The 14,323-nt window shown below is 43.5% G+C and overlaps 1 protein-coding gene across 7 annotated transcripts in view; it reads right to left on the bottom strand.

Moving 5' to 3' along the window:
- The window catches only part of COG2 (component of oligomeric golgi complex 2), a 43,270-nt gene extending 29,466 nt beyond the window's left edge, over nucleotides 1-13,804 (bottom strand). For 4 of the 7 annotated variants that reach the window (XM_033408932.2, XM_033408934.2, XM_004281566.3 and 1 more), the window contains exons 1-4: nucleotides 13,613-13,804; nucleotides 5,048-5,209; nucleotides 3,857-3,922; nucleotides 1,580-1,660 (exon numbers count right to left, since the gene is read on the bottom strand). In XM_033408932.2, coding sequence (XP_033264823.1) covers nucleotides 1,580-1,660; nucleotides 3,857-3,922; nucleotides 5,048-5,209; nucleotides 13,613-13,684 — 381 coding nt within the window. In that variant the 5' untranslated portion in view covers nucleotides 13,685-13,804. Of the gene's footprint in view, nucleotides 1-1,579; nucleotides 1,661-1,900; nucleotides 3,923-5,047; nucleotides 5,210-13,612 lie in introns of those variants that run through there. The other 3 variants (XM_033408937.2, XM_033408935.2, XM_033408936.2) reach the window with 2 other exon arrangements.
- Between the last annotated feature and the right edge of the window lie 519 nt (nucleotides 13,805-14,323).

Genomic DNA, 14,323 nt, shown 5'->3' with positions numbered 1-14,323 from the left:
ATTTCTTCTTTCTTTTCCCCATCTTAAATGAACCCCTGTATAGGCACTACATTTATTTCCTTATGACCCTTTTCTCATGTTTTAATTTTAGTTTCCGATCATCTTTATCCTATTTACATGTATACGACACAATTATATGCCTAAGCGTCAATTCATTAAAGACATTATTACACAATAAATATTATCAAAGAGGTTGAGGAATATTATAAAAACTCTCATCCTTAAAAGAACAAAAAGGAGGTCATTCGTTAAACAAACAGTTACTAGAAGCTACTGTACAGCACAGGGAACTCTACTCAATGCTCTGTGGTGACCTAAATGGGAAGGAAATCGAAAGAAGAGTGGATATATGTATAACTAATTCACTCTGCTGCACAGCAGAAACTAACACTACACTGTAAAGCAACTATACTCCAATAAAAATTAATTTTAAAAAAAGACAAAAAAAATTAAACAAATAGTTCCTGAGCACCTATTGTGCACCAGACATTCTTCCAGACAGTGAGGACACGGGTGAATAAAACAGGCAAAAATTCCCTGCTCTCACAAAGCTTACAATCTTTTCTAGAAAGGCACTGCATTCTTGAAATCTTTGGACGAAAGCTGATATTTAAAGGAGAATTAAACAGAAGGTTTCAAAATAGGCTTCTTTCCCTTGAGATTTTGAAAATATGCTAATAAATTTAGAAAACACTGACCGAGCACCAGGCTAGAATCAGAAGTCTCAAATTCTAATCCTAACTCTGCCATTACATCCTTAAAGTCAGATAATAAAATTAAAACACAGGACCAGTAAAATGTAAAAGCAGTGCATGCAGAGGTACAGTTAACAAGTGGAAACAAAAGAAGAAATAAACGCGGCAGAATGGGAGCAACACACTAGTTTTTCAACCTGCAGTAGAACACTGGAAGAGTTGGTCTTAGAAAGCCCACTTACTCCCTAATGTCTAAAATTTTAATATTTTCTTTATAGGGGTGCTGAGAAATTAGTTATATGCCTGTTAAACTGTAAAGTGTTTCACAGATACCAGTTATTACTGTTTCTTCTTTTGGAAAAATTGAGGAATGTTAATTTTGTGACCACTTGGGTACATCTAAAATTCTGTCTTACTATTTCAAACAGTTGACATGACATTATAAGTGTAAGTATATATAGATACATAGAAAAAGGCTTTGAGAAAAACCACTTTCATAGTACTGAAAAGTGTGAGAAGACATGAGGGAAGGGCTTTTAGCTGGCATGCAGCGTAAGAAATCTACAGTTTTCTTTAAAAGTTTTAATGCCGTCATGAATAAATTAACGCACGAGAAGAATACGCGATTTTCTCTGTCTTTTTCTTCTATTAGTTACTTTAGCACACCTCTCTTATTAACAGGACCTTAATCAGCCCAGGAGTGAGAAGACCTGGGCTCCAGCTCTGGCTCGACCCCTCGCAAACTTTGCTGAACACTGATGCCTAAAAATAAGGAGAGACCCCACACGTCCTCTCTGCCAAGGTACCAAGAGAAATAAATCAGACCACATGCGCGGAAGTGCCGTTAACTCCAAGGTGCTACCATGAAGCCATGTGCAACCTACCTTTTTTCTCCTAATGTCCTCTTGTTTAGACATTCGTTCATCTACTGCCCGAATTCCTTCACTGACAGATGATCTAAGACTCTTTAAAAGAATAAAGAAAACATACAGCAGAAACTGTTTTGTGACATTACGAAACTTACACATTTAATTAAATTCCACAGAACTTAATTTTATCTTCGGGCCGGTATTATGCAGATATTGACAAAAATACATAATATCAGATACAACTGCTGTCGAGGGCACTCATGGTTTGGGGGCAAAATGACATATAAAGCCAAGGTTATGGAGGATTAACGGCCGAAGGAATAATAATACATGTACCGTCAATGTCGTTCAAGAAATCATCTGAATCAAAGGATAGGAGAGTCTGGCACAGGGGATGGGACTTGAGTCTGACCCTGAGAACCTGTGGAAGCTGACGATGGTGGAGAGGAGGTTATCAGAAGACAAAGGTGGGAAGACACAACTGACGGTGCACACTCAGGGTGGGTGAGGCATGCACCCGGGTGCACTGCAGGCTTCATTTTGCAGGAGTAGAAATAAACAGGGAGGGGTTGATTTAGGAGGACTTTAGATTCTACACATTTTAGGGAACTAGAGAATCCCGAAGCACTGATATTTCCCGATGAAATGCTGTTTGGGGGATGGTAGGAATCAAGAAGTAAGGAACAGAATGGCCAGGAAAAGCCAGAGGTCATAGGTGGAGAAACACGTCCAGAAGCTAATAAATTAAGCCAAGTATGAAGAATTGAGGCCCAAATGAAGGTAACGGAAACGATCAGAATAAACTAGATAAATCACAAAAGCTTTATAGAGAGGTGAATTCATTCATTCAATAAACATTATGAAATGTCTATTAAATGTCAGCTACCGTGGTAGCCAGTGAGGCTACAATGATGAATTAGACAGAAACAGTCTTATCCCTCAATGATCGTAGAATCTCAGAGCAGCGTCGTGAGTTGAGGTCAAAAAGGCAGGTGAGGTCTGTGGCTGGTGAGGAGAAACGTGGCTATAAAGACAGCTGCAGAATAAGGGAGGTGACGTGGTACTGGCAGGTGGCAGGGCAGGACTAGAGCCCGGAGGTGCGAGAGCAGCCCAGGAAGTTCAAAGCACAGGTCAGCAGAGCGGGGAGAGCGCACAGAGAAGAGTGGGAGGTTACCACAGGCTGAGGCCCAGGAGACGCCAGCCACGAGGCTGGGAGGTGAGGGAGCACCGAGGAGGAGGCAGGAGAGCCACGCAGAAGCTGCCGCGCAGCCCAGCAGCGGGCCACAAACCCCTTTCCTTCCACTCCAAGGAAAAGCACTGTAATGAGCTTTTGTAAAATTCAAAAACATACACTTTCAAACACATCTGCTAGTTCAAGGCACAGCTCAACACTTATCTCTCTTATGAAGTCTTTCCCGCCTACCCCTCCCCTCCTCGGGACTTCTCAGCTCTGACACTCCCATTACCCTGCATTTCCTTCAGTTCTACCCAGGCAGGGCCTCTTTACCTACGTTACCTACTGAGAGCCTCGCACATGCCAGGCGCGGTCTCGGGGGCAAGGTGCATGAGGCCACTTGGTCTGGCGTGGTCCAGTGGTGACACACACAGGAAGCGATGGTGCAGTGCATCACAACTAAGGGACAATGGAGGCCGGGGTGCCTAGCACAGACGAGTGGGTGAGGGGAGGGCAGGCCACACGGTCTCCTGTCAGAGGTGATGCCAAAACTCCCGCTCCACTGTTCATCCAGATGGGGTCCCTGTCCTCAAGGCTTACAGGCAGACACTCCCATTCCCACGGGAGAGAGTTTCTCCCAGAAATTAGGCGTTACATGATATTTATATTATCCTTCAGTTACATACAGGGGTTGAACAGCTTTTGTAGACTGGTCCAGGAACCTAACCACATGTAAAACACTGTCTGGGAAAACACTTGTAAAATTACAAATTTTAAACTATACGTCAGCCAGTTCTAAGTTGGAGACCACTTACAGATGGGGGAGGTGGTATTAACAAGTTAAATTTTGAAATACCCTTCTTTTCCGCCCTGACATTTAAAAGTGTCTACTCTTTGACGATCTGTCGTCTTCAAACCAAACACGTTTTTAGTCTGTAATATCACATGCAAAAAGTAGAGAATCATTTTCACCAGTTTTGAAGGTGAGTACTATAATCATGGACCATTAAACCACCACCACAACAACCTAACACATTAAAGGAGTTCTTCTTGGAGAAGGCAAACGAGCGTAACGTGCTTTATACATATAGACTGTTTACCGGCACCTGGGGACTTACCAGAACCTCTTCTCGTAACTGTCCCAAAGGCACAGAAAGCTGGCTGAGGGCTCTGTCCATGCCAACCTAAAGGCAAAATCATGTTGGCACAAGCACGTCAGTCAGGAGTGACACTGAAGCTTCTGTTTAACGAGCAAAGCAGTACTAGACTTAGGTTATTCTTTCCGTACAATCACATATTGCTAATAACTAGATAAATAACAGAAATGCTATCTTACCACAAATATTGCTCACAGAAAGTGAAAAAATCTGTTGATATACATGAAACTATGCAAATAGGGAAAGTCGTAATAAATCAAAGATTCCTCGTGTACAGTTTGCCTCTGGATGAAATTTTAAATGAACTAAAAAAACTTTAACAGGAAAAATAGCTCTCTCTGTACTTATGATGTTCAGCCAGCTGATGTGAAAGTCTGATGAGCTATATCTCTCCTAAGTATTATTAGAGCCTTTGAGAAAAATACAAATTAAATAGAATGGAAATAAAATTTTCAGGGTTTCTAATCCTACTGGAACATTTATCTTACTGGTGTACTTCCCAAAAGCAAACACAGCTCGTTATTCTTAGTGCTTCCTGAAATTCCCATGGAGATGGCGACTTTCTATACTTCTTTGGATAAACAGATTTAACAAAAAATAAAGTATGAACAAGAAGACTTTTCCAAGTATTAAAACTCAAGCATTTCTAAACAACTTTTCCAAGTAACTGATGCGCTTCTCACAAACCATTCCTATGTTTTTATAAAACCAGGCCACCTAAAGGTCAATATTGGCCAACGTTTCCTCAACCTATGTCTGGCTAGCACAGTACCTGAAAGTAAATTAAGCACTTCCTTAAGAATAATTGGTATCTGCTCTAGCAAATTAGTCTAAACCAGTGAGATTTCATGGTAATCACTTAGCAACTAACAAAAACAACCACTCTTGAGATTGTTATCCTTTACTTTTCACTACTTCTTAATAAGTCATTCAAAATATAATCAAACTAAACTCAAAACAAAAAATGTGTATCAAGAAAGTTTAGTTCTTTTATTAATAAGATTAGTAATCTCTCCAAGTTTCTGGGGGAAAATCAACTAAAAGGTTTCTAAAAACACTCAGCACTTTTAAGAATAAACATGAGTGAGAAAGAGAGTGTGTAGTACGTATGTAAATACACTGACTGGTAGGAACTCTGGATTTAAAGTTTACCAGGTTCGTTGACAGGTTGACGAAGTCTGCATAGTCCTTGTTGATGAGCTCGACCATGGCCGTTTTAAGCAGCTTATAGTAGAGCTCCAGGTCATCTCTCAGTGCTTCCAGCTGGACCCGCTTCCGACAGTCGGACACAAAGTGATCGACATCGAAGTCTTCCTGAAAATAAAACCAGAAAAAAGAATTACTGCAACGATATCACATTTTACACACAGAAATAAAAGGAGAGAAAGAATAAGAGATAAACGCCATTCTACTCATTTGAAAGGCTACTGCCGTTGCGAGAAAGTCCTTTTCAGTACACGTGACATAAAGGTGCTTGTGCACTATCAAGGCGCCAAGAGGGTGGCCCCTGACCAAGAGCATTCTCTCCTGTTGCCTACATTCTACAAGGGATTTAATTTTTTTTAACTACACACGTTAAATAGGCTCCTCACAAAACAGAAATTGCTCCTTTTCCCTTAGTTTTAAAAGTAACAAATGTTCACTGTGAAACTTTCAACCAACAAAGAAATACAGCCATCCCGCAGCATCCACGGGGGCCTGGTTCCAGGACCCCCTAGGACACCAAAATCCGGGGATGCCCAAGTCCCTAACATAAAATGGCGCAGTATTTGCGTATACTTTAAATCATCTCTAGGTTACATAATACCTAATAAGATGTAAATGTTATGCAGATAATTGTAAATACAATGTTAATACTATGTAAATAGTTGCTAATTCAGCAAATTCAAGTTTTGCATTTTGAAACTTTCTGGAATTTTTTTTCCCAAATATTTCTGATGCATGGTTGGTCGAATCCACAGATGTGGAACCCGAGGAGAAGGAGGGTGGGCTATAATGACACCAAAGACAGAGAGTAAAAAAAAAAAAAAATCACTCAGTCCTGATGCTCTACAGATAGGCACTATTAATGTTTTTCTCACTATTTAACATCATGATTCACATCCTTCCAGAATTTTTTTGACTTTCTCTTTAAAATATAAATTATATTTTAAATTGAGATACAGTTGACATATAACATTATATGGCTTTTAGGTGCACAACATAATGATTCCACATTTGTATCTATTATAAAATGATCACCACAGTAAGTGCAGTTAAAATCCATCACACACCATTACACATTTCCTTTTCTTGCTATGAGAACTTTTAAGATTACAAAGTGAAAAAAAGCTAACCTGGCAAGGGTATATCCTATAGGATTCCAACTATATGGCATTCTGGAAAAGGCAAGACTATGGACGCAGTAAAAAGATGAGCGGCTGCCTGGGGTCGGAGGGAGAAAAGGATGGACAGGCAGAGCACAGAGGGGCTTTAGGGCTATTACACACAACACTGTGACTGTACATACAGGTCACTATCCATTGTCAAAACTCATAGAATGTACAACACCAGGAATGAATCTTAATGTAAATTATGCACTTTGGGTGATAATAATTGTACCAACTCTCCACTGCCTAGGATTTGTTGCTGTTGCTGCTTATCGTAGTTGTTATTGTTTAATAACTTTTCTAAACAGACTGAAAAAAAAAAAAGGTTCACTCCCTTCAACTTTCAAATACACAACACGGTATTAACTACAGTCACCATGCTGTACACCACATGCCCAGGCTTACTTACCTAATTAACTGCAAGTCTGTACCATCTGCCCCCCTTCGCCCATTTTGCCCACTCCCCACCGGCTGCCTCTGGTAACCACCCATGTGAACAGTACCTGTGGGTCCATTTTTTCTTGCTTTGCTTTTTAGATCCCACACACAAGTGAGACCATGATCATCTTTTCTCTAACTTAAGTCACTGAGCACTAATGCCCTCAAGGTCCATCCACGTTGCCACCACAGAGGGCAAGAGTTCTTTCTTTTTCGTGGCTGAATAAATCCCAGTGTGTGGTGTGTGTATCAGTTTCTTTATCCATTCATCCATCCATGGACACTTAGGCTGCTTCCACGTCTTGACTATTGCAGATAATACTGCAATGAACACTGGGGACCTACAAGCGTAAACCTCACTGGCCACCAGAGCCAGGTGACCTAAGAGGTGTCCCCAGGCAGCAGCTGCAAAAATCAGGGCGCCAGACCAAGTACACACGTTCCTTTCCAGGAGATACTGTTGAGCGGAGCAAGGAGAGAGAGAGCACAGATGGCCCTGCCGGCCTCCAAGCCCCCAGACCCCAGACGTGGGCGAGGTTAGAAGCCTGCCCCTCAGGCCGATGCTTTAAGATAAACAAGCTTCTTTCACAGCAAGTCTGGGCCCTTTTCAGTTGCTGTGTCTGTGTCAGGTCCTGGGGAGGGTAAGTTCATGCTGCCCCTTCAAGAACTGTTTCTCAGGTCACTGTAGCCTCATGGGTCTTCCAGATGCCAGCTCCATCGACTTTCAAAGCTAGATGTTTTGGGGGCTCATCTCCCAGGTGCAAGTCTTGAAAGTAGGGGTGCCAGGGGTGGGGTTCACACCCTTCGCTCCTTGGGGAGCAGCCTGGGATGGGAGTTCCCCGATTGTGGGTCACCACACTGGCGGAGGGGTGTATGGTGAGACTGTGTCTCAGCCTCTCCTACCCACTCTGATGTGGGTTTTTTCTTGTTTGCCAGATGTGCAGGAGTTGCTCAGCTAGTTTTGGGGGGTTTTCTCAGAGGAGGTTGTTCCATTAAGTAGCCGTCGATTTCGTGTGTCCATGCGAGGAGGTGAGTTCAGGATCCTCCTACGTCACCATCTTCAGCGAAACCCCAGACCTCTTCCTGTGTTCACACACACACACACACACACACACACACACACACACACACACACACAATCTTAATAAGCCTCTTCTAAGCTACTTTTCCCCATATAGAAATATAACTTCAATGTCTTTCCATAATACATATAAATTTGTACTGACATTTTATATGGATGTGAGTATTCCACTGAACAGATGTTCAGAATCTTTCAAAACCAACTTCCAAGTACTGGTCTCACAGGTTCGCTATGCCGTCTCCCTTTATAACATTCTGATGCCCCTGGTAGGCAGACATGCCTACAGCCAGCAGGTTACTGTCTATTGCACCTATGACTCTGCTACTAGCTGAGCTGTTTAGTCATCAAGAATCAGATGTGATGATTCCCAAACTTGTTAAGGTCACTTGTACTTATCATCAAAATTACAGAATTTTATTACACATTATATAAACCAACCAAATGTAAGTGCAAGAAGATAACTGCTCTCATGAAAACTATGGCGCTCCGTGAAGACCCGATACCGAGAAGCTGGTAAGCCGACTCTTCCTCAATTATGTACCACATGACCATGAACCAGGCAGGGCAGCTGGGAGGAGGGCCACACAAACCCTGAAGGACTCTATACCGGATTCCTTGCAGACGCCTTAGGGTTCTCCTCCGACTTAAAGGACAATCTAGAAATCGAATCAGCGACGCATTTTCAGAGAATAGAGCTTGGCGCCACATCAATGGAGAATAAATGTACACACGTATGACTGAAAATAAAACGTTAAGGACTCGAGCACCATCCCTTGAGTACTTGTAAAAACTGACTTTCTTAATTAATCACCCAAACACCTGCTCTGATAGTGTCAGATAAGAGGATTTCTTACCAAACTGTAATTTCACAGCCACTTAGTGAAAACCATCTGCTTCTTTACCTAGAGCCAGAATTAGCCCAGACATCTTGCTGCTTGAGACGACCCCAGGTAACACCTTACATTCATAGTTACACAGCAATCGCAGCAAGAACGTGTGGGCAGGCCTCAGCCTGACATCCTGGCCTTGCTATTAACCAGCTGTATGACTGTGCAGAGCACTCTGCTTGCCTCAGGTACATAATCTTTGAAGGTATGAAATTCAGATGGATGAAGTTCAGGTGTGAACTTCATGGTGACATTCTAAATCATATAACTCAACTCTCACAAACAAATGCTATTAGGTAATATTAGCGCTCAACTTGCCATTTATATATTTGTTCTTAAACAAGCGTTGCACTGCACAAGACTAAATTACTTAGAACATCTGTGAATACTGGATGAGGAAGCTTTTGCTATGACAGCAAACAACCCCAAACTCAGTGGTATGTAACAACTGCCACATTTCATTTCTCAGAAATAGTTTTACTTTACACTGTAGATTTCCTAAACATTTAAAAAGAAAGAACTTAAAACCCATACATTTACAGTCAACTGATTTCTTACAAGGGCGCCAAGACCATTCAATGGGGAAAGAAGAGTCTCTTCAACAACTGACGTTAAGACAAGAGAATATCTACATGGAAGAGAATGAATTTGGACACCAACCTCACACCATAAACGAAAATTTAAGTCAAGATAGATCAAAAGACTTCAACAGAAGAGCTAAAACTATAAAACTCTTAGAAGAAAACAGGTGAAAGTCCGTGTGACCTTGAATTAGACAGTCATTTCTTAGATATGACACAAAAAGCATCAAGATAATAGAAAAATTGAATGCAATCAAAATAAGAACTTTTATGTGTCAAAAGACACTACTAAAAAAGTGAAAAGACAACCCACTGAATGGGAGAAAATATCTGCAAGTCATATATGTGATGAGGGTCTAATATCCAGAATATACAAAAACTCTTACAACTCAACAATAAAAAGACAAACAACCCAATTAAAAAATGAGCGAAGGATCTGAACAGACACTTCTCCAAAGAAGACACACAAATGGCCAAAAAGCCCAGAAGGAAGTAATAACAACTGGACCATTTGGCTGTAATGTGGAAGAGTGTGACAGGACAGACTAGAGGCAGGAGGGTCAAGGGGAAGAGACCAAAGCAAGAGTGTCTGAAAGCCAGTGGGGAGAGTGCAGGAGGGCCTGGGCTCCAAGCACGGGCGGAAGGAAGGAAGGAAGGAAAACCCCTCTACATAACAGGCGAGGAGGAGAAAGAGAACGGGCACAAATACAAGAATGAGCCGTCATCGTCAGCAAGATGAAGGAGTTCCCATTCGATGGCACTATTTTTGCTATAAAACAGGAAGCGAAGTCGTACGCTGGGCTAGAAGGGGAAAGCTACGATTCCAACAGCACTCCTAGGTAAAGGGATCTAATTTATCTTTGTTAGCAGGCCGCTTTCTCTCCCTGATACCAAGATCTTAGGTCCTATTTCATCTGATGGCTGGCTATCAACGCGCGCTAAAGATTTCTGCAAGGTGACGAAGCTAACGGTATGATGTCACCACCACCTCTGCCCCAAGTGATTCTTCCACTGCCACTCCTGTCTTTTGATCACCTCCATCTTCCACAAATCTGTCCCCTCCTCTTTCTCATTAGATCTCACAAGGACCACTGAAATAACTTTTTAGTAGCCTCTTTTTTTTTTCTGTGTTCAGAAAGGTAGTTTGCTATTTATTAAGAATTTATTAAATACTTTCCTAAAGGTCTGAGGTACCACTAAGACACCGAGTTAGGACTGAAACACATGTGCAAGAACGGTCCGTATCAAAATATTAGCTCATCAGTTCAAATCCAACACAATTTTCCCTTGAGCTGGAACCCGATATCCACCTGAAGGAACCAGTGGCACAGCGCCCTCTAACGCTGCTCCAATGCAACAGACATGCCCACGTCATCTGCTTTAACCGTGAGGGCAGCTCATGGAGCACAAGGCCCTCGGTGTAGCACACAAGGCCCCGTCCAACTTGCAACCCTCCCAGCTGCCCTCCTACCTTTGCGGTCTCACTCCTGGCCAGCCTTCCAGCCTCTCTGGACTAGGTCCAGTTTCTCAGCACACACGGTGGTCTTCCTGTGACCATACTCAACAGCCCAAACCATATCTTATGTACCCTTGTACTATCCCGTCTAGATTGCTGGTTGACACAAAGCAGGTGATCAATGAATGACTGTTTATTAAGTGAGCAACTGCTACCACTGTCCTAACAGGCCCTCGTCATGTCTGGCAGACTAATGACACAGTTTCCAACCCAACGGCTGGATTTCAAGTAATCTCAACTCTCCTAATGCAAATAGGACATTCCCTAACTTTCCCACAGGAACAAATTACAAAATGTGCTGAATGAGACACAGAGGTAGAAATATAACCCCGACAGCAAGCTCTCCACCCACCATTTCTGCCATGGAACTAAAACTTATAAAATGTCTCTTTGAAGGAAACACAAATTGCAAATAACCTTTATCTCCAGGTCTCACCTAGAAAATCAACGTTTAACACAGGATAGCTGTCCTAGGTATTTTTCTTCTACGTGTGAAGTGGTCACATTTATTAGCACTACAAACTGTAGGGCACGTTCAGAGGCTTAGGAGCCGTGAAAGAATAGGGCCATTCCAGCCACCTTCCCAGTCTGCCCTCTCCTTACTGCAGGTTCTACTTTGGAACTTATATTTTGAGGTTTCCGCTTTCTGCAGCTGCTCTTGCCAAAGGCATTCTGCCGTCTCAGAGCAAGAAACATGGTGGGGCTAGCAAGTCCGAAAGAATGCTGGTACTGAGCCTGAAGGAAGCCTTGAAGAAGGCAAAAGTTGGACAAGTTACATTTTCTGTATTCTGAGACTCCTGAAATCAGAAGTCAGAACAAAGCCCCTGATCTCTGCTTGTGCCTTTTCTTCTTCCAGTGCGCCTCTTCTCATCATGGTCTTTCTTTCTACCCTCGCTCCAGGGCAGCTCTCAGCCAGGGCGTGGAACAAAGCGTTCCTGGATCAGCAAGTTCACTCCGCGGTCCCTTTCACACATCCCTGACAAGTTACGCTCTTCCTTGCCGTGGTTTAGCAGAAACACCACTGTACGAGAACAAGAGTACGTTATTCCTGGGTCTAGACAGCCCCGCATACTAAAAATGATACGGCAACACTGGAGAGAATCCAGATGGAAATACTGTTTTTTTTTACCACATTAAAAAAAAAATTTTTATTGAAGTATAGTTGACTTACAATGTTGTGTTAGTTTCAGGTGTACAGCAAAGTGAATCAGTTATACTTATATCCACTCTTTTTTGGATTCTTTTCCCATATAGTTTATTACAGAATATTGAGTAGAGTTCCCTGTGCTATACAGTAGGTCCTTATTAGTTACCTATTTTATACACAGTAGTGAGTATATGTCAATCCCAATCTCCCATCTTATCACTTCCCCGGCACGTTTCCCCTTTGGTAACCATAAGTAGGCTTTTAAGATCTGTGAGTCTGTTTCTGTTTTGTAAATAAGTTCATTTGTATCATTTTTTAAAATTAGATTCCACATATAAGTGATTCATATGATATTTGTGTTTCTCTGTCTGACTTACTTCACTTAGTATGATAATCTCTAGGTCCATCCGTGTTGCTACAAATGGCATTATTTCGTTCTTTTTTAGGAACAGTATAGAGATGCCTTAAAAAGCTGAATATAGAACTACTATATGATCCAGCAATCCCACTCCTGGGCATGTATCTGAAGAAAACCATAATTTGAAAAGTTATGTGCACCCCAATGTTCGCTGCAGCACTATTTACAATAGCCAGGACATGGAAGCAACCTAAATGTCCATCAACACAGGAATGGACAAAGAAGGTGTGGTACATATATACAATGGAATATTACTCAGCCATAAAGAAAAGAGATATAAATACTTTTAAAAACCAGAGATGTGATCTGAATGCAAATATCAAAAAGAGAGAGAGACTGATGAACCTAAAATAAGAAAAAGCATAGTATGACTTAAAGTCATCAAAAAAGAACAGTAAGGGACTTACACTCACTTCCTTAAAAGTTTAGCGTCTACTGAGCCAAAACGTTTACCTTTTTAACACTGAAAACAGCCACTTAGTGGTATCAAAACCCCCAATCCTTAGATATAAAACATAAATATGTTTCTTGGTAGTTTAAGTACAGACCGAGAGGGTTACACCAAATATGCAAAGTTCCTCCTAGCTCTGATTCAAATCTTGGATATTTTCAAGGCTGTGCCTGATGAACCTTTATTATCCATAAAATGTTTTCGGTTTATATTGCTATTCTGCTTATGTAAGTTTATGTCCTACAATGACCTGCAGACCAACTTCGAGGTCACCTTATAAAGAGCAGTAGGGCAACTTTAGAAAAGGAGAATAGCTTGCTTTGTTGTATCGCAACAAAATGAGAAGATTCTCATCTTTTAAATATCTCATTCAGAAGCTTTAGATGAACGTTAAGGAAAAACTTTCGATTTAGTGCCTTTTCCCCCCACCTGATCCCTCGGTATGGGCGTGGGTTCAGAGATCTGGTCAATGCATCAGTACTGAGCTTTTAGGTGCAAGGCGCTGGTCAACAAGCTTCTGTCTGGCCAGGGGACTGGCAATCCGACTGCACTGCATGCTAACGGGGTCGGGTAATAACAGGGGCTTATTATACTTAGCTCAAAACCACTTGCACACAACTTCGAGGCCTTTTCGCTCACTACGCACGATTTCACAGTGGTGCTTTCTCCAGGCTGCCCCGGCCACACCTGAGGCCAAGAGACCCACTGCGAGGAGCAGCGAGGTCCCGCCGGGGGCCGGCCCGGAACGGGCGCGGCCCGAGGAGGCCCCGGAGCGAAAGGAGGGCAGGCCCCCCGCCGCCGGCTCGGGAAGCGGAGCCCCAGCGCGCACCTTCATGAACTCGTCCTTGTCGAAGCAGAGCGTGTCCGGCCCCTTAGGTAGGTTCATCCTACTTTTCTCCATCCCGCCGGCCGCCGCCGCCTCTCAGCGCCGAGACCCGGACGAGGCGAGGAAGCAGGACGCCGCGCGCACGGACTCGGCGGCCGCAGCCAAGGTACAGAAGACGCCGCTTCCGCCAACATGGCAGAGCCCGCGCCGCGGCCAATCAGCGAGCGCGCCGCGGGCCGGCCTCCGCCCGCCGCCGCCAAGAGGGGCGCCGGGACGGCCGCCGCCGCCGCCGCCGCGCTGCAGGTGCTGCTGCCCCCGTGCGGTGGAGGGAGGCCCTGCAGCTCGGGCCGGCTCCGACCGGGCGGTCCAGGCGGGTGCTGAGCGCTAAGAGCACGGGCTGGAGGACTCCGGGGCTCCCTCTCGACCCGCTGGCAAAAATCGACCTGCAAGCTCTTCCAGGGCGGAGGGAACAGCCACGGCCGCAGTCGGCCATTCGGTTCTCAGGTCCAGGGTTGGGCTCAGATCCAGGTGGGCTGTCTGAGTGCAACTTTGGGTCTTCAAGGTTCTTAAAGGAGCGCCTCATCACCTGCCTAGTCGGGACACAGCCGACAAATACATGTGCATACATATTCATTTTTAATGTAAACCAGGAATGGGCAAATTTTTGTGTTTGTGGCCAGTATCGGTGCGATTACATCCCCCCCCCCATTCCTC

This window comes from Orcinus orca, chromosome 14 (genome assembly GCF_937001465.1).
Source record: "Orcinus orca chromosome 14, mOrcOrc1.1, whole genome shotgun sequence".
Classification (NCBI taxonomy): Eukaryota; Metazoa; Chordata; class Mammalia; order Artiodactyla; family Delphinidae; genus Orcinus; species Orcinus orca.
This window is presented reverse-complemented; position numbering and strand designations above follow the sequence as displayed.